General features: G+C 38.1%; 1 protein-coding gene across 2 annotated transcripts; it reads left to right on the forward strand.

Annotated features, from left to right (window-relative positions):
• The first annotated feature begins 1,694 nt into the window (after positions 1 to 1,694).
• Positions 1,695 to 23,624, forward strand: LOC103459153 (rho GTPase-activating protein 6). Of its 2 annotated transcripts, none has more exons than XM_008400483.2 (13): positions 1,695 to 1,959; positions 13,843 to 14,002; positions 14,712 to 14,783; positions 16,288 to 16,550; positions 16,780 to 16,975; positions 17,058 to 17,113; positions 17,208 to 17,358; positions 18,107 to 18,255; positions 20,484 to 20,663; positions 21,205 to 21,302; positions 21,418 to 21,680; positions 22,816 to 22,890; positions 22,988 to 23,624. In XM_008400483.2, exons 1-13 carry the CDS (start codon positions 1,813 to 1,815, stop codon positions 23,539 to 23,541), a joined length of 2,364 nt encoding a protein of 787 aa, XP_008398705.1. In that variant the 5' UTR covers positions 1,695 to 1,812; the 3' UTR covers positions 23,542 to 23,624. The 2 variants fall into 2 exon arrangements, with proteins under 2 accessions (XP_008398705.1, XP_008398712.1); XM_008400490.2 differs by lacking the exon at positions 1,695 to 1,959 and adding an exon at positions 7,246 to 7,404.
• The last annotated feature ends 2,756 nt before the right edge of the window (positions 23,625 to 26,380 follow it).

Consider the following 26,380-nt stretch of genomic DNA (forward strand, 5'->3'; position numbering starts at 1 on the left):
AGGAAGGGTCCGTTCAGAGGGCATGGCATGCCATGTATCTCAGCTGCCTCGCAGTGAAGAAATAATACAGTGTGACTGAGTGAATGCAGCTGAGGTGTGTGCAAGATTGTCACTATATGTAAGAATGAAACTGGAAAACTCTTACTCTTACTATATAAATCTGTGAAGTGGATAAGACCTTTTTTGTTCAGCTTGATCATCTCTGAAGGAAACCTTTAATGTACTGAACTGTTCTCCCTTCACAAATTTCTTATTCATTTTTGTCACACTGAATTTGTTCAGAGCATCAAAGGTAACATGAGAAAATGGAAACTGTACTTTTTAAATGACTCCATTGAAAAAGGTAAGGAAAAAAGCTGCCTGGACCAACTTTGCCCGATGAGAATAAACAATTGCCCCCGAAGCCTCATACCCAGCTGTGCCACCCTTGGCAGCAAACACGGCCATCAAGCACTTGTGATAACAGGTGGCCCACTCTTCTTTGCAGAATTGTATTCATTCAACCACATTGGAGAGTTTTCATGCATGGACTGCCTGTCTAAGGCATCTTTTAAAAAAAAATTCAGTCTTCAATTTACAGCATATTTTATCGAAAGTTTAAAGAATCACCAATAAGTTTAATAAAAAAAATATGACACATACCTTTGAGTTCTTGTTGATCAGGAGCAGGTCTTACCTCGACAATCTCCCATATGATGCCGTTTTGCCCAGTTTTGTTCTTATTGTTGAATCATGAACTCTGGGTTATAACTGAGGCAAGTGCATCATGCAGTTCTTACATTGCTGTACTGGACTCCTTCATTACCTCCTAGATGAGTCACTGATGCGCTGCTGAAATAATTTTGCTAAGCAAGCCACTCTTGTGAACATTCACTACAGCTTCATGCTTCCTCCGTTATATCAGACTGCTGTTACTGGAGTCCCAAACGCCTTAGAAATGGCTTTAAGCCTCTCCTGAATAACGTCAATGACTGTGTTCCTCATCTGTTGTTTAATTTCTTCAGGTTGGGGCTGATGCTTTGCTTTTTGAGATCTCTCAGCCAACTTAATGTTGTCAAGCAGGTTCAGTTTAAGTGATTTCTTGATTCTACATGTCAGGCAGTAAGCCTGGCTGTGGGTTGTTAAATTTAACTCAGCTGTCCTACAAATATGGTTTATTGTTATCAATTAATTTATCATGATTTATTAAAATGAATTAGAGTTGATTAGGTAAGATTTCAAATGTGTCCAGATTGCCTCGATAGCTCCCCCCCCCAAAATAAATGAAAACATTATTTGCAAATCTGTTGTGCACAGTATTTGTGCGTCAATAAACAATAAAGATGTTCTGAAAAAGAAAATAAATAAATTAGTTTCGAAACGCCTTAAAATATTTGCAGACTTCTAAGTTTTATAAACTACAAATAAGTCCGTTTTGAACATCAAATTTACGCTACGAAACTACCATCTATTTTATTTTATTTATTTATTTTTTATTGCGAGATGAATTCAAATTGGTTTGGCTGAGTCACTCAGAGCCAATATAAACAAAGTCATGCCCCCCCCCCCCCCTAATTCCACTCAGTATTGTTTGTCATGCTCGTGTGGGGAAATCAACATACTTCTTAGAAGCATCATTGAGATGTTGGACGCATGAAGCACTGAGTCACAGCGTTGGGAGGCGGAAGAGGTGATCTGAGAATACGGGCGCGCATTTCATAATACTGGCAGAGGCGCTGCGAGCGCTGGACGGGAAACGGTTCATCTCGCAGAGTTCCGATTATGAGTTTGCGGATCTATATCCAATATTACATGAGCGGCTGACTATGCGATATGGCCGCACAAGGACTTTTGAGCAGCGTGTTCTCATGCTCGCTAAGCCCCAAAAGAATTTCCAATAAGAAACTGAGGCAGACCAGGAGTTTGGATTCGACTTTGATGCGGCACTGTGGTACCGAGGTTGAGGAGAGTTCGTTTAGGGTGAGTGACCTTTAATTGATTTGCTTTGAAGGCAGATGTATCGTTGCTACGTTTTGTTTTCGATCATGCTGCAGAGAGTGGTGGCTCTGGTGGGCGTTAGTTATTCCTGCTGGAAATCTTCGAGCAGAAACTTATAAAGCAGGAACTTTGAAGAGACCAAACTTTCCAAAGCAAATTTTACTCCCCAAATTCATTAGCAAAATTTAAGTTACACAAGGTGTAAGAGTTGGTTACATTGCTGTTGTCTCTGTATTAGTCGCAGCATTGCGAAAGTGAATGGAATATCATAAAAAAAAACACACAAAAAAAAAACATAATGCAGAAGCATTAACTCTACTTGATTTAATTCATTTTATTCCATATGATCTTGGTTTTATTTAAAACAAAAAATGCTGGATGGGACTTGAATAGAAAAACCTCCCTAAACTAATCAATCACAGTTTTTTGCTGTTGCAACACCACCAGGTCTCTGGCTAACTGGACAGGTCTGCTTACGTGTGGACCAACATGTTTTACAGCTTGTTGCGTCACTACAAGTGATGAACGTCATCCCTTTTCATCCAATTTACACTAAATTATGTTCACTGTTGAGATGAGTAAACTGTTGCACATTTAAGAAGACTGAATGGAGACATTTTAAAGGTGGTCCTCTGGAGGAATGTGCAAAGTTGAGACAAGTGTTGATGTTAGAACTTGCAAAGCAAACAGATTTTTTTTTTAGGATTCACAGTGCCTTGGGACAAAACCTTTACATTGCAATATATCTAGCTAGCTATATGTATATATATTTCAGCTAGCTATATATATAGGTATATATAGGTATGCTGAAAGCACTTCAGCATACCTATTCCTACATGAAACATGGTGGTGGCAGTATGATGCTGTAAGAGTCAGCAGGGGCAGGGAATGGAATCTGAGTTGATGGGAAGTCAAACACAGGGTCACAGTTGAAGAAGATGTGGTAGACATTTTAAAAGACATCAAATTGGGTGTTGCCAGAGCTATAATGGGAAGTTTTGGATCAAATCTAATATTCAGGTGTTAAAATACTCCGGTCAAAGTCCAGACCTGAATCTAACTGAGAATGTGGCAAAACATGAAAGTTGATGTTCAGAGAGGCAATCCATCCAATCTCACCTACCCTGAGTGACTTTGGCAAAGAGCGGGAATCATTTTCAGTTTACAGACATGCACAAGTCTAGTAGCTGTATTTGCAAAAAAGAAAGCAGCTTAGTAAGTTATTGACTTGACAGCCTGAATACTATTGTAAATCAAAGTTTACAGGTTTTTTTATTTGTTAGGAGAAAAAATCCCCAAAAAACTTAAAGTGTGTTTTCTTTTCCTTCCGCTCAATAATTTTGCTATAAATTGTGTTGTTCAGGTGCATGAAGTCTGAATAAATGTTATTTACTTTGTGGCTGTAGACATAATTATAGCAGGTCGAAAACATAATGGAAATATATTTAAAAAAAAACTAGGTGCATTTGTGCATTCCCCTGCTTGTCTTCTTGCATAACCTCTTACAGACCTCACATCAAACAAGACAGAGCAACTCTAAACTTGTGTGGAGGACAGCAACATTGCAACTCAATGTGCAGCAGCTGCTTTGCAGAAAGTGCACTGGAAGCTATCACATTACTAAATAAAACAAAGTACTAAATATTGGAGGCAATCTGCACTGTTGTGCTTAAATTTTCCCCATGGCAACACTGTTTGTTTATCATATTGGAAATATATCATTGACCTGACACCGTAATAGCCTTGTAATGAATGCCAAGAATCTGTCCTCTGGAGTTATCAACACTAACTCCACAGCCAGAACTTTTTCCTTTTTCACAGAACCTGAATGAAGCAGGGGAAGAAAAAAAAAGTGAAACAGATATTTGGGAGTGTGCATGAGGTTAAAGTCTTTAGGACAAGTTTTTGTTGTTGGGACGTTCACGCCACCTTACATTGTGGTTAAATACGCTATTTTATTAATCACCAATATTTAATAATTAAATATGAATTATTATTTAATTACAAAAAAACAAGCTGCACCATCTTGTTGTTTAAAACGGTGCAGCTGCACTGTGTTTTACAGTCACAACTGAAAACAGAGGGACTGAGCTCCTGCCTGAAGACTCACATGACCACGCTGTCAGCTTACAATCAGCTTACAAGCCAGTGCCTTTGTATGCAAAAATCTTTCTTCAATTCAGTAATCAAAGTCACATTTTTGTGGGTGTGCATATAGTCAAGTTCTCCTCTCAGGGACAATGGTATCCAAGAGACCACTGCAACAACAACGTCAAGGTTTTCTGTTTTTTTTGGTTGTTTTGTTCCCCTTTTTCACATGAAACTACTGCACCTCCACCCAGTAACGGCCCCAATGCTGTAAGACTTCCATGTCAAGAGTGACTTCATTTGGCTCGTTCAGGTTCCATCTGGTGTAAATGTATTCAAAAACAACCGTTGCAGCTTTTGCATATGCTTTTGCACGTATGATGCTGGCTAATTATAAATGTTTAATTGTGGATAACGTAGCAACACAGTTTGTAAACTTGAGAAGGTTTCCTCCCATGAAGTTGAATATCACTCCTTTCTTTTTTTCTTTTCTCTTTTCTTTTTTTACTGGTGCGCTCACTTTGGATCTCTGCAGCCTGGGCCGAGATGGAAAGCAGAGACATCTGGTTTACATGAAGAAAGCTTCGACTCTTATTTCTCACAGTGCAGCAGCATGACCTGATCCTTGGCTACAATCCCTCAGGCACATATTTCTTCCCACTAGAGACTTTGCATTTGCATGGCATGGGGGTAGACTTGCTGGGCTGCAGCGACTATGGCACCTTACGATCTGGCATTTGCGTGGAAAATGGAAATAAGTTTAAAACATCGCAGGTCGTTTGCAGTTGTAACGGTGAAGGTCCCGGTCATTGTTTCGGAGCAGTTGGTGTCAACCTTACATTGCAACCTGTGTGTGGTCACACTGCAGATATGATCTGTTTTGTCAGAAGGGTTTTTACGTGCCGTAAACAGCAAGATACTCACATACTTTATGAAAAAGCACATTAAAATGGGAGCTTTACAAGAGGGACATATGGTTACAATGGCTTATCAAAGTGCAAGACATGGGTTGTTTGTCTTCTGGGTCACCCCAGCATGTCACATTCAACGGTGTAACAACATGAGAACAATGAGCACTTAAAACTTTATCAAAAATACACAACAGCAGCATAGAGCAAAGAGGTTTTACATAGGAATTTGGCAGTAGCAACTTGTATGTGACATGTGCTGATATCCTGTGCACTTATTCCCAGCTCTGTGTACGATGTCACTGACCTCTAAGTGTTCTACTCTCCCTTTAATATTATGACAACTGGCATGACGGCTCTCCTCCAGGTCTGTAGTTAAATGTGACACTAATCTTTTCTCTGATCCACAGCGTGCCCAGCATGGTTTACTGCACTTCATTTGAGACAATTTGTTGCTAGGTGAGCCTTTGGATATGGCTTTGTCAGAAATCTGAAAGTATTTTCTTCGTTTATTGTTTCTTTTCTTTTTTTTTTTTTTTACTTTGCATTCATTGCATTCTCTTTAATATTGTCTCTGTGGAACTTTGTCGGAAGAGCATAGAGTTTATGAGAGCTTTAGAAAAATATTTTTTAGGATGCTCCAAATAACCAGTTTAATGCTTCTTTAAATTAAATTTTGCCATTCATTTTCCCCCGAACCCCCAAAGGAGCCTCTGATGGAAGCACCCAGAAAGCTTTATGACCTTTAGATTGAGCCGTTCATAATGCCTTTGTAAGGATATAATGATATTAAAAATGAGAATACGTTTAACGGTCGCTGGAACAGAGGTCAGGAGGTTAATAGGAGGCTTAATCTAAAGATAGGAGGATGCAGCTCATAAAACTCATCAGGTCATGTTGTTGGCCAAAGAAGCATTTTTACTGGGTCATAATTTAGATGACATTTTCATCTGTTTTTGTGTCCATTAGGCTGGGGGAGGAGTATGGATTTACAATGCAATAAATTGAAGGGCCGTGTTGTTTCTGTCTCTGGGGATCATACTCCCCTTTAACCTCCGCAGGTCAATTCTTTGTATACAACACTAACTAAATAATAAAAAAAAGATGTTTCTGTAGAAGTGTTTCAGATCACCTTGAAAAAAAAGCCATGGTGTGCTTTTAAAAATGTTTTTATAATACCTTCCAAACACTGCTCTTCCAAAGATTGAGCTTTCAAAGGCACATATTTTAATGGATATGTTTATTTAGCGCAGAAAAATCCTTTGGACTTTTTGTAGCTGACACATCTTTGGCCCCTTCAATCAATCCTAACCTACTTTCCCAACCATATTTAGAAATCTATTGTACACGTACGTTTTTATATGGGCATCTTTTCAGCTTTACATTTCCAGACATGTTTTTAGCTGTATGTGGAAGCAAGATACACATCAGAGAAGAAAAAGGAAGAATAATAATAAAAAATACCCTAAACACTCAACCAAAAATAGAGTCTGTCATATTTATATATAAAAAGTGTCACAAAATACATAGTGGTTCATGAACATCTGTTGAAATTAACCTAACTATCAAGAATTGTGATCTGAATAAAGCAGAAAATAGTGATGAAGTAATAGCAAAACAAATATGCTTAAGAAACTTGAGTACAGACAAGTAAAAAAAAAAAAAACACTTATTTTTTTATTTTTTGTTTTAAATAAGCAAAAAGTAAGTGATTTGATTTGTGAGCAGATGTTTGCTCACAAATCAAATCAGTTTGGCTAAAACTGTTATGCATACTTTGATCTTTAATACACCAAATTAAATTCATTTATTATTATTATTGTTTTTATACATGTAAGGTTCACTTTGAAAAAAGGATTCCAGTAGAATTCATCTTTGATATTGGAAATAATGTTTATGTTTCCTTTCTTTTTTTTTTTTTGACTGACCACTAGAAGTTGATTAATATCTGGTTCAGAGATCACAACCATCGTAGAACATTTACTATATGTTTTATGGTAATAGCTGAGGGTTATGGGTAATGTAGTCTTGACAATTGTTTGCCGTTGTCGAACTGTGCCAAGAGCTTTAAAGTGGATTAATTTGAGGTCTTTCTTTCGACGCTAATCTGCCAGGACACACTTTAATCTGTCTGCTGTAAATTAAGGAAGAGACCGACGCTTCCAGGCAGCCCCACCCTGTTTCATGCGCTTCTCTCTTTGATCGATGTTGGATGTGTGGGTCTTTTCTCTCCACGTGCTCGTAGTGACCCCTGGTGGCCAAGTGTCACCGTGATTCTGATTTAGGCTCATTGTCGTGAAGAGTTGGAGCGAAGTCAGGTGGCGCAGGTTAAATTGTGGGAAAGTTCAGGTTTCAACGGAGTTCGGGTGGCGTTTTGTCTTTGGAAAGTAGGTTTTTCGTGATGGGAGAACGAAGCATCATCCTTTGTCTTGTGAGTAACTGCTGGGTCGAGGTTTTTTTTTCTAGCTGTTTGAGTTAACTGTGACTTATGAACATTTCAAATGTGCCCCGAAGTCACCGGAATTATAAATAAAGGCAAACAAAACACAATGACGCAAATGCATTGTTACCACGTAGTAAAAATATTCTTAAATATACTTGAAATATGTTGCTTAATTTATAATAGATGTTTTTCTTTTAGAGAAATCATATTCTTTCGTGTGTGATAGATGCTTTCATTTGCAGTAGTTTGTGCTCACATTGTTGTACTTTTACAACGCCACGATCTGACTAATAGAAGATTGGGCAAAACATTTCCAAATAGAAAAACGACAGGGTTTGATACAGATGATATGCATGCCTCAGTCGTATTTTTCTCCATGTATTTTGTTCCAACCACAGTTTTCAGTAGTGCGTGACTGTAAAGTGAAGGAAAATTACGTATGGTTTTCAACATATTTTTAAACAAAATTCAGCAAATTGCGTTTACATGTGTCTTCCATTTGTTCTGAACTGTTTGCATTTTCTTTTTTTTTCTTTGCAAGACAGCTCAACTTTTGTCAGATTGGTTGGAGAGTGTGTGAACAGCAATTCTCAGGCCTTTTGAGTTAGATTTAGGTCTAGATTGTGACTTGGAAGACTTTATCCTAGTCTAATTGATTACTCTTATGAGTAGTAAGGTGTGCTAAGATGTTGCCTAAAATGCAACATCTTAGCACACCTTTTGTGTGCGCTTGATGTTCTGATGCATAGATGCATCTGCATCTAAAAATACTTCTAAATTCAACATGTGAAAAGCTCAGCCCTTTCTGCTTGGCTCAGTTCTTCTGTGTGGGGTTAATCTTTTGACTATTTTCTGGATTAACTGAGTAATAATTGGATAGCAAAAGGCACTATCAATGTTGGCTTAATTACTGCTCTGAGTATGTTTGTTATTTTAGCAAATGGCATTTTTTTGTCTGTATAAGTCAGTTAATGATTGACTAATTACTTTTTACACTATGGCCCTTGTTTCATTCATCTTCCCATCAGCAATCTTACACGGACCCTAAACATGCCCACAGTATAATGCTATCACTACCATGTTTCATTCAGGGTGATGCGTTAGGTTTCTGCCACAAATAGTATTTTGTATGAAGGACAAAATGTTCAGTTTTTTGTCTTCTCATATCAATTTAGCTTATTCTCTGAATAATGCTCTTCTTGTGCAGACTGTTATTTTTTGAAGTAGGTTTTCAGTTTGGCTGTCCTCTGTGCATTGGTCTAGGAGACTCCACTGTTTGAAAAGCAATTAGTTGCAATACATTTGGTATCAGATATTACAAACTTTTTTTTATTAAAATAAAAAGAAGAAAACAACGCACTTCTTCATCTTGGTCTGTTATATAAAACGTGAATATAGTACATCAAGGTTTGAGGTTGTAATATAATACATGTAAAAAAAAAAAGAAAAAAAACTCAAGGGCTACAGATACATTTACGAAGAACTATTACGTCTGCAAATTAATCCTTTTTTATCTTGTGCTGCAGAATTAACTCTTGACATCCCGAGCTGTGGAGTATTCCTCACCTCCATGGATCTCGCTCAAGTTTACTAGATCAGCGTAATCTTTCCAGGCATATTGTATGAATTACTTTGCAGATTTCCTCCCATTGTTTTCTAGGAAGCCCTGCTGCTTTTCAGCAAGGCTTTGAATTAAAATTAGCCACATCCACATGCACCTGTAACCAAGCAGTGGATTTTCACTGATTCAGACTGGGGGCTGGTATGACTCACTGTTTTATGCCTTTTTGACCGGATTATTTACCTAATTGGCAGGGATATTTAAACACTCAAAGTAAGTGACTCAATTATGAGTGGTTATTTCTTTGGATCTGTTTTAAGTTTGGCTACTTCTTAATTTTTGGTTTATTCAGACATTTTTATGTTGTATGGAGGAAACAAGTAAAGCCATTTCAAAAGTATAACATATGTGTTTCCCAAGTAAAATACAGTAAAATGAGGAGGCGAACTGTCCTGTAAGAATTGGACCCAAATGTTTGCATTTGCTTTACAGTTGGTTGCTTAAAAAAATGCCTGCATGACTAGAGGAAAATTACATATTCACATTGCTTTCATAACTGGAAGGTATTGGAGCAAAACTGTAGCGTGGTGGCATGTCTCGGCTTGACCCACTAACACCTGTGATTATGCAGAGGGTACAAAGGTGTTGCATTAAAATGTTCAGCACAATACTTGGAAATTACTCACAAAACCAAACAGGCTTTTTATCTGAAGACGTCAACAGAAACTGTGGGAAGGCAGCTCGCATTTGCATCAGACACAGAGAAAGTTTCACCTAAGCCAGAGTCATACAAGAGGAATTTATGTTTGTCAGAATTGGCTGGCACGATTTGCTCAATGCATGTCGCGTTACCTCTGACCTATAAAACATTGCCACATCTCTTTGTTCTGCTGGTACATCACATAGGTGTTCAATTTGGTCCAAAAAGATGAGTATTATTAGTTGGTCATTCTTTGCAACACAGAAAACCATAAAAAAAGCTATACAACAGTCTGTAGGTACTCGTTAAACATTCTGTCAATGTTACCAACAAAAACAGAAAAGACAAGCCATGCAGACAAGCATTGTAAAATGTACTTTGCTGGCAACAGTTCAAAGCTGGAAAGTAAGAGACATCTTGAGAAAAACTGAAAAAGGTTTTTTTACTTCTGAAAGAATGTAAAGACAGAAATTAATGCCTCTGAAATCTACTACATGATTTCTTGTGTTGGATAACTGACTTAGGGGATTTTAGACAAAACCGTTAAGAGGATATCAAATGAGCGCTTAAAATTGTCTAAATACTTTACTGAATAATTTATGTAAATCTAAAAAGATTAATTATTTTAACAAAATGCTTTGGAACAAAACATATTGTTAACATATTTCCTGTTCAGAGGTTTTTGGTACTATCTTTTTTTACAATGTAGAAGATGAGCAGTATGGCATTCCTTGGTCTGTAATGTCCCTGTACCATCCTGCATTCACAATCTCTATGGCAGTGGTTCTTAACCTGGGCTCGATCAAACCCCAGGGGTTCGGCGGAGCCTCTGCCGCGGAGGTAAAGACAAACTTGTGTAAAGTCGTGATGACGCGCCACGCTTTGCCATCCCTTGCTCCAGAGGATCACGTTACATTGCTTAGCTAATCAGTGCTGCGGAGGAGCATGGACTCTCAGCATGGATTTGAACTTGTGTCTTTAATTACTTCAGCAAAGCTCACAGTTTTTACCATTATTCTGGTTTTTGCTCAGTGGTCCAAAGACTTATTTTTCTATTTCATTTAAAAATCAAAGTCCCAGAATATGTGAAGAGTGGAGAGGCACTTGAGATCCAATATAAAGTTTCCACAGTAAGTGTCGAATCAGGAACTCAGATTATCTGCTGGTGTCAGTCCACTGTGTTTTATCAAACCCAACATTTCTATTTGGTGTGTGAAATCATCATAATTACAAAGCAGAGCTTTCTTCTCATAATATATACGTATATAGCATTTCAGTTTCACTTTTTAAATGAAAGCAAAGTTATTAATACATTTGGGTTATTGAGAGTGCACTGTTTAATAAAACTTGAGACAAGTATAGAACCATATTGCAAAATTTGTTGAAAAATGCAAAACAAAACGCTGAACTCATTGAATTTTTCCACAGTTGCGTCTAATTCTTTCTGCACTTGATGCTTTTCAATGCTTTGTTAACGTGCTAACTGGGGCTCCAATAGGTAGACATTTCCACTCTTCTACCATGTTTTGAAGCTTGTTGTTCTCACATCCTGGAAACCTGGTCTCAACCCCTTTGTGAAATTTTGACTGACTCCATTGCATCTGTCTCTTCATGTAGTTTCAAACTGACATAATGATGTTGACTTCAAGACTCTGTGTGGGCTCAGCAGTGGTTACAGAACTCCTTGTTGTTCTCGTCGTTGAAGATATTTCTTTGACAGTGTTTTGGTTGTTGCGATGCAGAAATAGGAACCTGGAGCCAGATACATCCCTGCCACATTTATATTCCTCTTCTCACACTTTGCGTGTAAGAGTAAAAAAATAATAAAAAATTCGGCTATGGTAGCTCAGTCCTAATGCTCGTTTAAATGGAAGTGAGCTACTTCACCATAAGCCTTATCCTTATAATGAGTTACTAAGCCTCTTTGGAACATGGCTCAAATGATTGCCTCAATAGATGTGGATCAAAGCACTTTAATCTTCAGCATGAAGATGCTTAAAGCTTGAGAATGTAAAATCTGATTATATGCCCCCTTTACCACTACTGTGCTAAATCTTCACAATTGCTTTAAAATGCTTTTTGATTCATTAAAATAAAGGATTATTACTGACTTTTCGGAGTGTGCACTGAAATATCTGCGTCTGAGGCAGATATGTTAAGGATTAGAATTAAAGTGGAACATTAAGTGTTGTATTAATGAATTCACCGTAAATAATTTTGTTTCTTGCAAAATTTTTTAAACTGTTGACAAATATTAAGTAAACAGCTTTACTGTTTTTACAGCTATGGTGCAGTTTGCATTTATCAGACTGAGTGAAACAGCTATCAGCTTCTGCATACCAAGGGCCTCTTGAGTCTGATATATAGTGCTGCGAAAACAAGTCTTTGCCTCCTTACAGTTTTCTTTTGTCTTTGCTTTTTGACACATAGACATGTTTCAGGTGATCAAACCTTATTTTTTTTATACCTGACGAAGACAATCTGTGTGAAGGCTAAAAGCAAACTGTATAGTTTCCTACATGTTACATTATTATTTATATATTTTTGTTCATTTTAACCAGCCACACCTAATTACAGTAAGTGAACCACAGTGACAGCTATCATCCACAAATGGAGAAAACGTGAAACAAGGATGACCTAAGACCAAAAATACTTCAAAGGTGCACAAACATCTGACCCCAGAGGTCACAAAAGAACCCAGAATGATGTCTAACTCACTGCAGGCCTCACATGTCTCGGTTAGTATAGGGTTCAAGACTGAACAGTAAGAAACAAAAACAGTAAAAATGGCATTCTTGGTAAAGTTCTAAGAGAAAACTCCAGCTGACCAAACTGAGGAGAAAGGCCAGTCTTATATTTGCCAAAGAAAACATCTGCAAGACTTTTGGAAACTATTCCCCAGACTGATGAGACAGAAGAGAACCTTTTGAGCAGTTGTGTATCTTGTCATATGTGGGATAAATGTAACTGAGAAAAAGAACATCATACTTTTGGTGGGAGTACGATGTTGTAGGGCTGCTTTGCTGCTTGGATATATTTTAAGATCATGATGGGATGCATATACGTACATATGCACACACTACAGGAATGTTCCATTTATCACAAGGAGTTGATGATAATTGTTGCAAGGGTGGCACAACAAGTTATCAGGTTATATCAGCTTATCTCTGTCTGAAATTAATGATTAATGTTTAATGATCTGAAACATTAAAAGCACAGCTTAATGTTTTTTTTACATAATTGCTAAAACCTGTTGTGATAGTATAATGAGACAGATAATCTGTGAAAATATTGATCTCCTCCACCTCCTCCCAGTGTTGCTATTGTTGCCTGAAGAATTACCCGGCCCCCAGGCAGAATCAACCAATCAGAGCCAGGAGGAGCGTCTTAGCGCTGTCAATTAACCTTGTGAACGTGCTGTTAAATGTACTAGTGTTGGAGAAGCAACTGATGGTTACAGAAAAACTGTTTATCTGCTGTGAATAGTGGCCATGCTAACTAACTTTAGTATTCCCGCCAGGCTCTGTTGATGGAGAGAAGCTTTAAGGAAGCAGAGTGCAAGAGGGGAAGAGGGAAAGGAGTGAACAGAACACACATGGCCATGGTTGATAGCACTAATGACCGCCTCCTGGCTCTGATTGGTTGCTTTTAGTTAGCACTGGGAGGAGCTTGATTTATTCTTTTCACAATTTTGTAGGTATAAGTGTATAAGTGGTATAAGTGTATAAAGTATAAGTGTCACCCCCCGCTTATATATAAGCATGTTTTTCTTTTAAGTCTTTTTAAAATGTTTGCATTTTTTAAGTCTTTATAGTTGGTGTTCAGGTATTAATCTTACAATCTTTTATAACACATAATTATCAAGTGATATTTTCAAATTATCTGTCAACCTTAAACATTTTTTAACTCAAAAACATGACGGGCCGATGGATGAACGATTGCCCTAGCGCCCAACCACCGGGTTTAGCAAGTTTTCTGGGGGAAACCTTGCTGTCACAACATAGTGACAGTTTCACAAATATGTAATTTTATTTTATTTTTTTATAAACTTTACATTTTGCAGCTTCAAGTGTGACAGGCAAGCAAAAACATAAGAATTATGTTTGATTCAACAACAAAACTTTGTCTGCTTTATTGAATGAATGATATCTGCATTTCTCTTCAGGGTGACATCACCTGGAATACATCTTTGGGACCCAGCATTTCCCTAAAGCCAGTCCCACTGCAGAGCCTCTCAGAACTGGAGAGGGTCCGCCTTCAGGACGTTGCCTTCAGGCGACTGATTCGGTGTCACGACCTCGGCTGCCATATCACCATTCCAAAATGTACTTATCTTCCTCACACACTTCACACAAATATTCACTTCTGCAAACCTCTTTTTGTTTGTTGACATATATGAACATGCACATATCCAGCTATTGGAAATCCTGGTAAATATCTGTGGGAAAAGCTGGACATAAATGTATCTTTTACTGCAGTAGCTGCAGAAGAAAGGCAAATATTTTTTTGTAGAACTGGAATCATATTTTCCATTGACTATGCTATTGCAATAAAGGATTACTTTATTATTTGCTGATATATCTGGAATGCAAATAGATATGAGGAGTATGTGTTTATGTCAGTTAGTTTGCCATGTATAGATCTACTGTTCAGGTATGAACACAAATCAATCAAACTGGTCTAATTTCATGTTGCCACACAGTTTGAATTTATGCCACATAAACTTTAAAAATATACCTAATGCTGCTTCCAAGCTGTCCTCGTCACCGCTCTGATGTCTGAGATTCAATATGTTTCTTTTTATTCAATATATTCTTTCTCTCCTTCACCTGGTGAGAGGCAATTAAGTTTTCTAGTTTGCATCGAATCAGCTTCAACACTGCCTATTAAAAAAAAAAAATCTTATTGAATCACTTGCATTAAAATAGTGATTTTATTCACCCTAGTATAGTGCAAAAATGACATTGGGGATCAGTAGTGAAACAAGCCTGAACAGGAGCTAAATAAACCGGATTTTTGTATTTACTTTTACAGATGGCCACAAGCACAAGAAGTCTCTTAGGAAGAAGTTGGATTCGTTATCTAAGGAAAAGAGCAGAGACAAAGGTAATGCCGCTCATGACGAATAGTGGTGCTTCTCAAATTTATCCTGTGAGAAGATTTCACACAAGCATTACAGCAGAATGGTATAGCTGTAAATCCCAAACCGAAGTCATTTTCAAGCCTGCGGAGATAAACACAGTTGTATTTTAGATCCGTGGGAGCTTCTTATTAGTTTCTTGGGCCTTGTCAGGCTCTGACATTTTAAAAGCAGCTCTTATCCTTTTTGGCTGAAGCTGTGTACACTCACTCCACCAAACACACTCTCAGCTGTTTATTCGCTCGGAGCTGTGAGTGATCAGAATCTTCCAGTACAGAGGAAGCTGTGATCTTCAACCAGCGCGCTGCCCCGCCCGCCGCAACAATGTGGCAGGAAAGTGATGTTCTCCGTCAGAAAGAGGCAGTCAAGGGAAATAACTAAAACAATCTTAAGTGGAGGCTCATTCGTTGCAGCTTATCCTCCGGCATTCCCAGCCCCCTCTTTCCTCTTTTTCTCCTCAGTCTTTTGTTTACAAAGGCACTTGGGAAAGTATGCACTCACTGAATATTAAGTGCGTGCTCTGCTGTTGCCAGTTCCTCTTTATTTTTAGTAGAATTTATTTAAGATTCTGCTCAAATTTAAATATGTTTCCCTGAAAATTATACAAAGGATAGAGTGCTTTAAAAAATGTACGCAACTCTTAAATCTCTACACATTTTGTCACGTTACAATCACAGTGTATTTTATTGCGATAGACCCACATAAAGTAGGGCATAGTAGTAAAGGAAACGTACATTTTTATATGGATTCCAATATATATGTCTTGCATTTTTATTCACCCACCTTTAACCTATACCAACAAAAATGCAAAATTGAAGAAAATGTTGAAAACTAAGGCTGAATCTAGTCCTTAACACACTATTCCCAAGCAGAAATTTGGTGATGGCAGCATCATTATGTGTGGATTCTTTCTCTCTAGGGTTAGAGGGAAGCGCATTAAAAGGTCACTGGAACGGCAGATGGAGATAAACATAGGCCTATTATGGAATGAAACCGATTAAAGGCTGCAAAGGAGAACAACATTAAACATGCAGCTGGACTGGAACCATAATAGAATGGACCAATCAAAGTCCAGATCACAATCCCTACTAAAACATCACTGGGAAAACTCGAAAATCTTTCACACACCTTTCCCTTTCAGTCTGTGCAAAGCTGGTTGACCCATACCCAAAAGTACTAGAACCTCTAAGTGCAGCAAAATGTAGTTCTTAACTGAGAGAAAATGTAAAAATTTAGAAATCCATCTTTCTTTTCCCCACTTCTACCTTATTCTGTGTTGGTCTATCCCACGCGGTTGTCATAAAGTGCTTTTAAATTCACAGTTGCAACATTAAAAATATGAACAAGTTGAAGAGATACGAATGCTTTTATGAGACATTGTGAACTAGACATGACTGAAACTATGTGAAACTATGTGTGCCAACTTCAGCTTTAATCACTGCGTCTTGCTCTCTCCCCCTACTCACACAGAGACTTTGCCGCAGGCGTTTGGCATACCGCTGTCGCACGTCATAACCAACGACCGCGTGCACAAGCTCCGGCACGAACACCAGCGGGAGGAGCAGAGTAACACTACCGAACTGATGCTATCCTTCCTTCACCTGTCCTCTGGCTTCAAACGGCCTAACAAGGAGCTCTCCAGCAGCAACTCCTCTCTGAGCTCCACCCCAGAGAGCCATAACGATTCTCCACTCCCCAGCACGCCAGACATAGCCTCATGGACATCCAGGAGGGTAAGCCTTTCTGTCAATAAACCTGATTCACTCATGTAGAACAACAGGGGATCTGTCTGATTACAGCCGCTCTGCAGATTTCGGTGGGAATTTGTGACCTTTTCAGATCTCCGCTCTGCATGCAGATGTTGCGGCCTTTAAACGAAGTCAGCGCACACGTTTTCCTGCAGCAACGCTGAGCTGGTTTGTGTTCCATTGACTACATGGTTGTCACTCTTATGACTGACAGGGAGGAGTGTCTGTGGATTGCATCACTGACCTCGATGATAACCAGGCTCGGCTGTTGGAGGCCCTTCAGCTGTCTGTGCCAGATGAGGCAGCCGGGAACAGGAAGAAACCCCGTGACAAAAAGCTCAGCCTGAACCCTATTTACAGACAGGTGCCGAGGATAGTTGATCTCTGCTGCCAACACTTGGAAAAAAATGGTACAAACTTCAGAAGCATCAATCATTTCATGAGCGTGTATGTGGTTGTTGCCACTTGTGAAGCATTCGTGTCTTTGTTCAGGCTTGCAGACAGTAGGAATTTTCCGCGTCGGGAGTTCCAAAAAGAGAGTACGACAGGTAACCTTCTGCACTTTGATCAACTTCCTCTATGTTTTTTTAAAAAAAATAAAAAAATTCTTTGCAGCACTGATTGTGATGATGTTTCATCTAGCTCCGTGAGGAGTTTGATCAAGGCTGGGAAGTGCACCTTAGCGATGAGCACTGCGTCCACGACGTCGCTGCTTTGTTGAAGAAGTTCCTCAGAGACCTGCCTGACCCGCTGCTGACAAGAGAACTGTACACAGCTTTCATCCACACTATGCGTGAGGAGCACACAGACACATGCAGCCTCGATGAAACGTTTGCATTTACTCGCCATGGGCATGGATGCTGTGTAAATGTGGGATACTTACAGAAGCAATATAAATGTTGTTTGTTTTTTCGAAGTAGAAGTTCAGTTCGAATTAGTTTATTGCAAACATCATTGTAAAATGACAGAGTAAAATACATTTACTGCCAGATCTATATAGTCAAGGAATTACTTAAATAAAACTTTTCTAACAACAGTTCATAAGGCAATGATTTGAATCCTTGGAAACTGTACCCACTGTCAACCCTGTCGAAACTTTGTCAGCTATTCTTAAACTTCTTTTAAAAGTTGTATCTGTGCCAGAAAACCAGCAAAAATAAAGAAACTTTAACATTTTTAATGATAACATTTCTTAAATATCAAGTCAATTACTTGTTAATATCTATATAAACATGTACACGTTATGTATGTATTTGTGCTGTTTAATTTTTAACCATTGTGAATTTAAAATCCACAATTGATTCAGTCGCCCACTGACTATTTATTTTTAAAAATCATCAAAGTTGTTTGGTCATTTCTTCTTGGAAGAAGAACTGTGAATGAAATGTGTCTACGGGCCACAATCTATATAACATCCATGCCAATGGTTGGTGTCGGCAAGTTTTTCACCGGCTTTATACACCATTTTGATGTAAATGTTTGCCTGAACTTTTTGATTATGTTTTTAACTGACTAAAGTTGATGCACTTGTGTTTCTGCAGTGCTGGATTATTCCAAACAACAGAGTGCCATCCAGCTCCTCATATTTCTGCTTCCTCCCTCTAATAGCGACACGCTGCAGCGCATCCTCAGCTTATTGTCCACTGTGTCCTCACATGCTGAAGACAGCCTGGACACAGAAAGACGAAAGGTAAAAAAAAAAAAATCTCCTTTTTTGGATGAGTTGATAGCAGAATTTGCTTTTTATAACTCATGGGAAGTTTACATATAATTTCCCAGATTGTTTTTACATTAATCATCACTTTCATGTTAATTACAAATTAGTTTTATTGCTTAGACACAAAAGCAAAAGCCAAATGCATAGGACCCCCCTCCCGGCCCCCTCCCCAGCATGATTAGCCATCAGAGGGTAATTTGCGTCCTCGTAAACAGACTGTTCCACAGATTTAATGCGATGAATGCCAGCAGCCAGCAGAGGGCAGTTGGACAGATGTGCCTTGCATCTGCAGCCTCTAATTTGAAGAGATTACTGTGCCAAAACAGCAGCGCCGTTATGCATGTTAATCGATTATAATTATCTTTATCAAATGATTCATGAACACTCTCTCCATGAAGCACCATGAGCACACAGACACCAGGCTTCTGTGAACATCCCTCTATTATGGCCTAATTTGTTTTTTCTCCTGTTATAAAGCCCAGTACCTGTGAGCATGTGTGAGATTAGGAGGAGGCATATTAGGAACACTTAGCATCTATTTATTTTCATTTTGCCTCTGTGCACTGATTAGATTTTGTATAATTTTTAAGTAATTACCTTGAGATGGGTAATGTGTTGGACTGAGAATAATACAGGGCTACATTTTAATTTGTGTCGGACTAAACTCGCTGAGCTAATGGCTCAAAGAATTTATTTCTCTCATTATATTCCACACCCTTACTTTTTTGCTTTTTTGTTTTTCCTCATTGATATGAAATTACATTATTCTAGTAAATTTTGGGGGAATGTATTTTTAAAATAAATATATCCATTATTAATGTTGGCCAGCTTGTGGCTCACTTTTACGACAGATAATGAAAACTTCAACAAAGAAGCTGCCAGAACATGGATGGTTTCAGGTTCTATTTGGAGAGGTCTGCTGGGGGGTCATCAAGACAGCAGCGTACTCCATGCTATTCTTGATGAGTCAAAGCCTTCTCTGCCTGTTTGAACAAGCACAAAACCATCCTGGTGAGATTGTTGTGACAGCATTTTTGCATACTTGGTGCTGCATTGAGCAACAGCCTGCCTGATAGCAACAGGGGCGGCTTGTCCATAATTCATGGTTTGCATACCCCTGTCAGACGAATTCAAGCAGGACTGTGAAACCCAGGATATCATGCCACTGGCAGCCCTCTAAGCACACTTATCTATTGTAAGGCTTTTGCTAGGAGTGTTATCTACGACTTCAGCAAGCAGATGAAAATATTTCAAAAATAAAAAAAAACATGCTTACACCCCTTGCTGATAAGAGATTGGTATGCACTGAACTCTCCATGAAGAAGCGCACACTCCTCCGAATTGCACGTAGAGGGAAATTACTGACAGATTTAGGGGAGTTGTGGGTTCTTCAAGCTGCGTCTTAAATGTGAAATGTATTTTCCTGCTGTTGAAGTGAAGACTTGACATTGCCTTTAGCCACTAAAAGAACAGAGGACTATGTGAAGAAGGGAAAAGCAGAACTCTGAAAAGAACTTCAAGTTTCAGACCGTCAGCCTGATGATCAGAAAAAGAGACATGTTGGAATTTTTTTATGCATGACTCATTCTGATTGAAGTCACAATATGTGGATAAAGAAATGGGCCATCCATACTGAAAGCCTCATCACTTGCATCCTTAGATACTGGTGAACAGTTGATGGAAACACAGATGGTGCTACGTTCTTCACAATAAGATGGAAAGTAACAGTGGAGCTGCAGAAACCTCCAATATGTGCAGAGAAATTTTGCAAATTGTCATAATTGCCTTCGCCGTGAAATTATGGCTGAAGATCCTGGGGACTGTGTACAACATTTTTTATCTTGTTTGAAGGGAGCCAGGTGTTCACATTTCCAGTCTTTCCCAAAAAAGGGCACAGTAATTTACGGACTTTCAGCTGCTTCTTATTTCAAGCTCTTTGAACATTGCAATACGGCTGATTTAAGCTTTTTTGCAAACAGGGTTCAAAAAGACGAGACTACTGTGTGAATAAGATGACAGGACAAGCTGAAGAGACAAAAGTATTACTGAGACCAACAATGAAACTAAATGACTGTAATGTCCACAGAAATAGACTTTGAACAGAATAATTGACCTAATAAGTTTTTTATTTCATTTTTTAGTAGATTTATTTGTAAAAAAAAAAAATAAATAAATAAGTTCTATCATCCTTTTTCGTTTAGATCCCAGGAAACAAGATGACTTCACGCAATTTAGCCACAATCCTTGGTCCCAACTTGTTACACAAGCAAAAGAGCTCAGACAAAGAGTTTTCTGTCCAGAGTTTTGCCCATGCAGAGGAGAGTTCAGCCATCATCAGTGTTGTCCAAAGGATGATCGATGCTTATGATATGCTGTTTATGGTAAGTGGAGCACAGGGGCATTTAAAGCAGCCAAAGATAAGGTGGAGTTCAAGACAAACCGAGTCACAAATATGTCTTGTTTTATGAGCCATTGTTGGGCTTAACAGAGTGAAGCCACGTAAAGGAAATGTAAACATCGACTTAATAAACCAAGAGAAGGTTTTATAGATGCTTGCAAAACAAAGCTACATCACTAAAGTAAGTTTGTTTTTAGTCCAGAACCTTGTAAAATGAGCTTTTATCTACGCTCAATTTCGAGAAACGAGAAGCCTACTGGAAGCATTCCAGTATCTGCTTCATCCTCTTACGTTTTTGCTTTTTACAGGAATTAAGTCATGCTCTTTGAAAAGAACTCACAGAACTCTCTCTTTTATATAATAAAACAACCTGTACTGCTATATAAAAATTAAAAGACAAAAATGTGTACTATGAAATAAATCTTTGCTATTCATAATACGACTTTATTTACTGCTGCAAAATATGTATTTGATATCGATTATTTATAAGACGGTGAAACAAACTGGACTTTTGCTTTACCCAGGTTCCTGCAGATCTTCAGAATGAGGTGCTGATTAGCTTGCTTGAAACGGATTCTGATGTTGTCGAATACCTGCTGCGAAGAAGGGCCTCTCAGTGCTCGTACGTTTCCAGTAGTTCCCCTCTTTACGTGATTTGTCTGCTAGACCACTGATCGTTTTTGTACGTTATTAAGATCCCGTGATTTATTTATTTTTTTCTTCTGTTTTCCTTGCAGGGAGTCAGGCATTCTGAGACCAGAAGATTCATTTTCTCTGACAGAGAGTTGCATGTCTAGTGACTCCCTCAAAGCGTCCAGCGGAGAGGTGTCTCCTTATGACAATAACTCTCCTGTGCTGTCAGATCGACTGCTACTTAAGGACACAGAGCACAGCAGTTTGAACTCAGACAGAGATCCCATACGCCCTAGGCAGTACAAACTAAGTGACCGTTCCAAAGATGGATCAGGAAGCGCTTCACCAACCCTCTCCGCTGACAAAGGTGAACAAAATGTATTTTATGACATGGTTGTACTTTAGAAGTAGTTTGACTCACCCACACCCTGACACCCAAGAGACAATGCAACAGAGATGTTTGGAACTGACCCATTGAATTGTCTTTCTGACAACCAGGAGAACAGAAACCTGTGGGATGAATAAGATTACATTCAGAAACATAAAGAAAACTAATTTTAAAAGCTTGGGATAATTTATGATTCTCTGAAATTTAGGAAAACTTTGAATGTCCAAGAAAAATTAAGACAAGAGGAGAAATAGCTGTCAAGTGGGTTCATTTACTGACTGAGGACAGCGAGGCATCACTTCACATAAACTCTTTTTGTAAATTTGTCACAGTAGATCCCAATAATAATGTATTTTTTTTTGGGGGGGGGGGTGTTAAGTGGTAGACCAATGCAAAGTGGAGAGATAAAGTTGTGGAGAAGTTTGAAGCAGGGTTAGGTAAAAAAAAAAACAATATTGATAGCTTTAAAATTCTCATTGAATGTTGTTCAGTCAATCATTTAGACAAATGAGGCAATTGTAAACCTACTTTTTTCTTCATTAGGGACAAGAAAACTGGTAAAAGTTGATGAGTTTAATGGTCTGTGCATGTGCAAAGCTGAGACATTAAACAAAGAAGATTCTCAGTTGTAACTCCAGGAGATCAATTAAATTTTGATTCTGCATGGTGTGTGTTGGAATACATACATGCAATACTTTTAAGATTTTTATTTGTCAATTATTTTGATAACCGTGTATCATTTTCCTTTGACATCTATGTAATGCTATTTGTTGCTCTGTTACATAAAATCCCCAAAAAACAGACAGAATGTGACTTTACAAAAAGTGAAAAAGTTCAAGGGGTATGTATATATAGCTTCTTTAGAGATTCTCCAGGTTCAATCCAGTGGGATTATCCCCCTGCCCCCCCTTTGCTATAATATAAACATTACAAACTTTCCAGCTGTTACTGGAGCTAAAAATAATTTATCACAGAACTGGAACGATGCACGTGCGCCAAAAGCATGCAAGAAGCCAGCCTAAAACAATCATGACTTTAGTTCTGTCATATTTCCTGCTCATATAACCATGCATTAAAGCAGACAGTATAATCTTTATTTTCCTGCTTCTCTCAGATGCCTCGGCTGATTGTTTCTGGGACACCTGGCATGAGCTTTTTGGGAAGGATTTTATTAGCCATCACATTACTGGTAACAAAATTATCTTGGTTTTATCATTTCTTTAATGCTTGCTCCAGACGGCCTTGGGATGTGGAATAAATGCAAAATGTTAAACGTTTCCCAACAGGCTCCCTTGGAGATGCCTCAGAATGTGACTCGTATGGATCGTCGGAGGGACTGAGCAGTCACCAAGGCAACAACAAGCTGCCCGTCAGAGCGACACAAACACCATTGGGCGTTTTGGAGAACAGGCCACACCTCCCAGTGACTTGCAGCAGCAGTGGTTCTCCTGGCCACAGAGAGCAGAGGCAGCCAGAATCATTGTTACATCAGTCACTGAGCAGCCAATCAGGGGCTGTTACCCCAGACAGCTCAGTACAAAGGACAGGACGCCCTACATGTCCATTATTTATGGACAGAACAGAGGTTTCGTCTCCTTGTCTGTGTGCTGGATCTGTTTGGGAAACTTCAGTTGCTCCTTGCCCAGTCTCTGTTTTCAACCATCAGCCCGACGCCCAGACGTCGCTGCTCCCCCAGCAGAACCCGCCCGCCCTTCAGACTGCAGGTCCAACAGAGAGGAAAACGGGCTCTGATTGCTCAAACCTACAGACAGAAAAGTGGCACGTCTGGCAGATGATGTCAAGTAAAAATCCAGAAACCTTCCCAGAAAGTTTGGTGTAATTCTCATTTCAGCAACATTAGACTATGTTATGAATGTTTATTTATACTTTATTTTTAAAAATAAAATAAAAAAATCAGCCTAACTTTGTTGTATTTTCAATTTTTAGAACTTTTGGACTGTTTGCTTGAAGAATGCTTTTTTACATTGTTTTTTTTTTTCTATTAATATTATTATTATTATTTTATTGTGTTATGTTTTGTAGAATTATTTAATACAAATAAATTTTTTGTTACCCAACCATGAAAAATCTGTACACTTTAATGCCATAAATACAATGCTGTGAAAAACTATGTGTCCCTTCTAAGAATTATTTTGTTTTTCTTTTTTTTGGGGGGGGGTCACATTTAATCCCCTTATATTGTTAACCAATTTTATATCAGACAAAGATGGCCTGAGTGAATATAAAAAGCAGTTTTCAAATTATTTTATTTTCTGTGAGAAAAGAAATAGCTGTCCAAACAAACTATTATTTTAATCATTGGTCCTTTGGGTAAAAAGAGAAAGTAGTTGGTCCTCTGACCACATTTTGTAGTTCAGTCCCATGGAAAGTTGGTGAAACTTCCAAAGACCGTCCAGCCAATTACTCTAAAAGCACATCAAGAGCTAATCAAGAGGCCACAAAAGAACCAAGAATGTCCAAGGCATTGCATCAGCCCGATGTCCAGACAATGCTGCATTGCACAACTCCCCTGCTTTAGTTAAGCTCATTGTTTATTATTTAACAATAAGAACGAGACTTGGCAAAAATTCCACCCAAATGACATTTTCAAGTTAAAAGCCACTTCTGACCTACAATAACACAAAAGCCCACCACCCCAAAAAACCCAATTTCTAAGACTTTTTTTGGAGTATAACTCCCAAAATAATGTGAGAAAAGTTGTCTTCCATTAAATCTAATGTAAAACTAACAGCATTTAATWAAAAAAAAAAATACAAACATTAATATAAGCATAAAGGTGGTAATATGAAAGTCTGGGATTACTTTGCCACTTCAGGCTGAGAAGACTTGCATAAAATGGTGGATCCACACCACAAATCCAAGTGCAGTTATCCACAGCCCACCAGCAAATCTGCCCAGATTTAAAAAAAAAAAAAAAAAAGAATTAATGTTTTGAAGGGCTTAGTCAAAGTGCGATCTGATTGAGATACTTTACGAATTAAAAAAAAAAAAAAAAACGTTCTACAAAGAATGGAAAGACTTCCAGATCACCTAATGGTAGTTGCTGCCACCAAGGTTGGAATAGCCAATTATTAGTTTTGGACAATGTTTTTTTTTTTTTTTTTCAGATAGAGCCAGGTTGTTTGCATAGTTCTCTTTTAATAAATGAAATCTCCATACTGAAAATTGAATGTTTTCTTCTTCTTTTATCTCTGCCAGATGTTAAAAACATTTAAGTGTGAAAACAAGCAAAAAGGGAAGAAATCTGTGAAGAGGAAAACAAGTTTTCACAGCAATGTGCACTTCAATGTCTTATTATGCTGAATGCAATAATACCACAATGAGCTTTGGATGCAATTTTTGCTACAGTCACAATAGTGGAAATGGTGCAATCTGTGTATGTTTTTGTGTTCCAGGAAATTAAAGCTGGAGTGTCATCTTGTAAACGTGTCATTTCGCTTCCCTGTTACATTTCAACTCGTTTCATGCCTCACACTCCCCACTTCTCACCGTGTTTTACCTAAAATCACAAATTCTATTACATACGCCAGATATATTTTTTACATCATTAGTTTATATTTGAATGGGGGTGAATCAGACTGTCATGACACTTTCATAAACATGACATAACACATGTCATGAACATGAATAAGCCTTCATGAATATTTATGACTTGTCATAAAGCGTCATTCGGTAAATTATGACACTTTTAATGCAAAGTTGACATTATTCAAAATGTCTTTGTTATGACAACTTGACATTAGCCAAGAAATCATTACTGTTTAAACTTTACCTTTAATAACATAAAGTTACCACATTTTTAAAGTGCAATCAGTAATACTTTTATAACAAATTTATTTCAGTGATTATTTCTTGGTTAATGTCAAGTTGTCATAACAAAGACATTTTGAATAATGTCAACTTTGTATTAAAAGTGTCATAATTTACTGAATGATGTTTTATGACAACAGTTATAAATATTCATGAAGGCTTATTCATGTTCATGACAGGTGTTATGTCATGTTTATAAAAGTGTCATGTCAGTCTTATTCACCCACCTTCAAATAAAGTGTTACCGTTTAGATTAAGTATTTCATGAAAAGCGGTTATCATTTCAAATGACAAAATAAGTGCATTTTGTTTTGTCAGAAAAACATTTCTTACCCTTCATCTGTTCCTTTGTTTATATAGATGAAATATTGAACCAAATACCATTCACACACCCACAAAATCAACTTTAAATTGTGTTTTGTCTCTGAACTACACACGTTTGTCACTGTCATTGAAGTAATTCAGTATGTACTCTTTTCTTTTTTTAAATCTAGTCCAAGCTTGATTTTTTTTTTCTTCTCTTCTTTGTTGAATCCTTTTATCCTGCCCCTGGAGACAGTGACAGGTTTGCATTTGTCAGGCAACCAACACCACACAGCGATGTGACCTTTGTTTAGACGGGCAGACAGGTAGGTGTCACTCCGTGTTCACACAGTGTCACTCATAGTCGATAAATCTCYCGAATCTCGGCTCAGGGATGGTCACCATGGCTTTACTTAGGAAAACACCAACCAGCTTTATCAAAGCATCACGTCTATTGATTGAGTGGTGTGCACATGGATACACTCTCTTCACTAAATATGTCAGGTACTGATAACAAGTGTGCATTTTCTTGAGTTAACTGACAT

The sequence above is a fragment of the Poecilia reticulata genome, linkage group LG2 (assembly GCF_000633615.1).
Source record: "Poecilia reticulata strain Guanapo linkage group LG2, Guppy_female_1.0+MT, whole genome shotgun sequence".
In the NCBI taxonomy this organism is placed as follows: domain Eukaryota; kingdom Metazoa; phylum Chordata; class Actinopteri; order Cyprinodontiformes; family Poeciliidae; genus Poecilia; species Poecilia reticulata.

Coding starts and splice junctions, on each gene's coding strand:
- LOC103459153 (XM_008400483.2), top strand. CDS start 1,813: ATGGCCGCACAAGGACTTTTGAGCAGCGTGTTCTCATGCTCGCTAAGC. Junction 14,784..16,287: donor GGAAAAGAGCAGAGACAAAG/GTAATGCCGCTC, acceptor CTACTCACACAG/AGACTTTGCCGCAGGCGTTT. Junction 17,114..17,207: donor CCAAAAAGAGAGTACGACAG/GTAACCTTCTGC, acceptor TGTTTCATCTAG/CTCCGTGAGGAGTTTGATCA.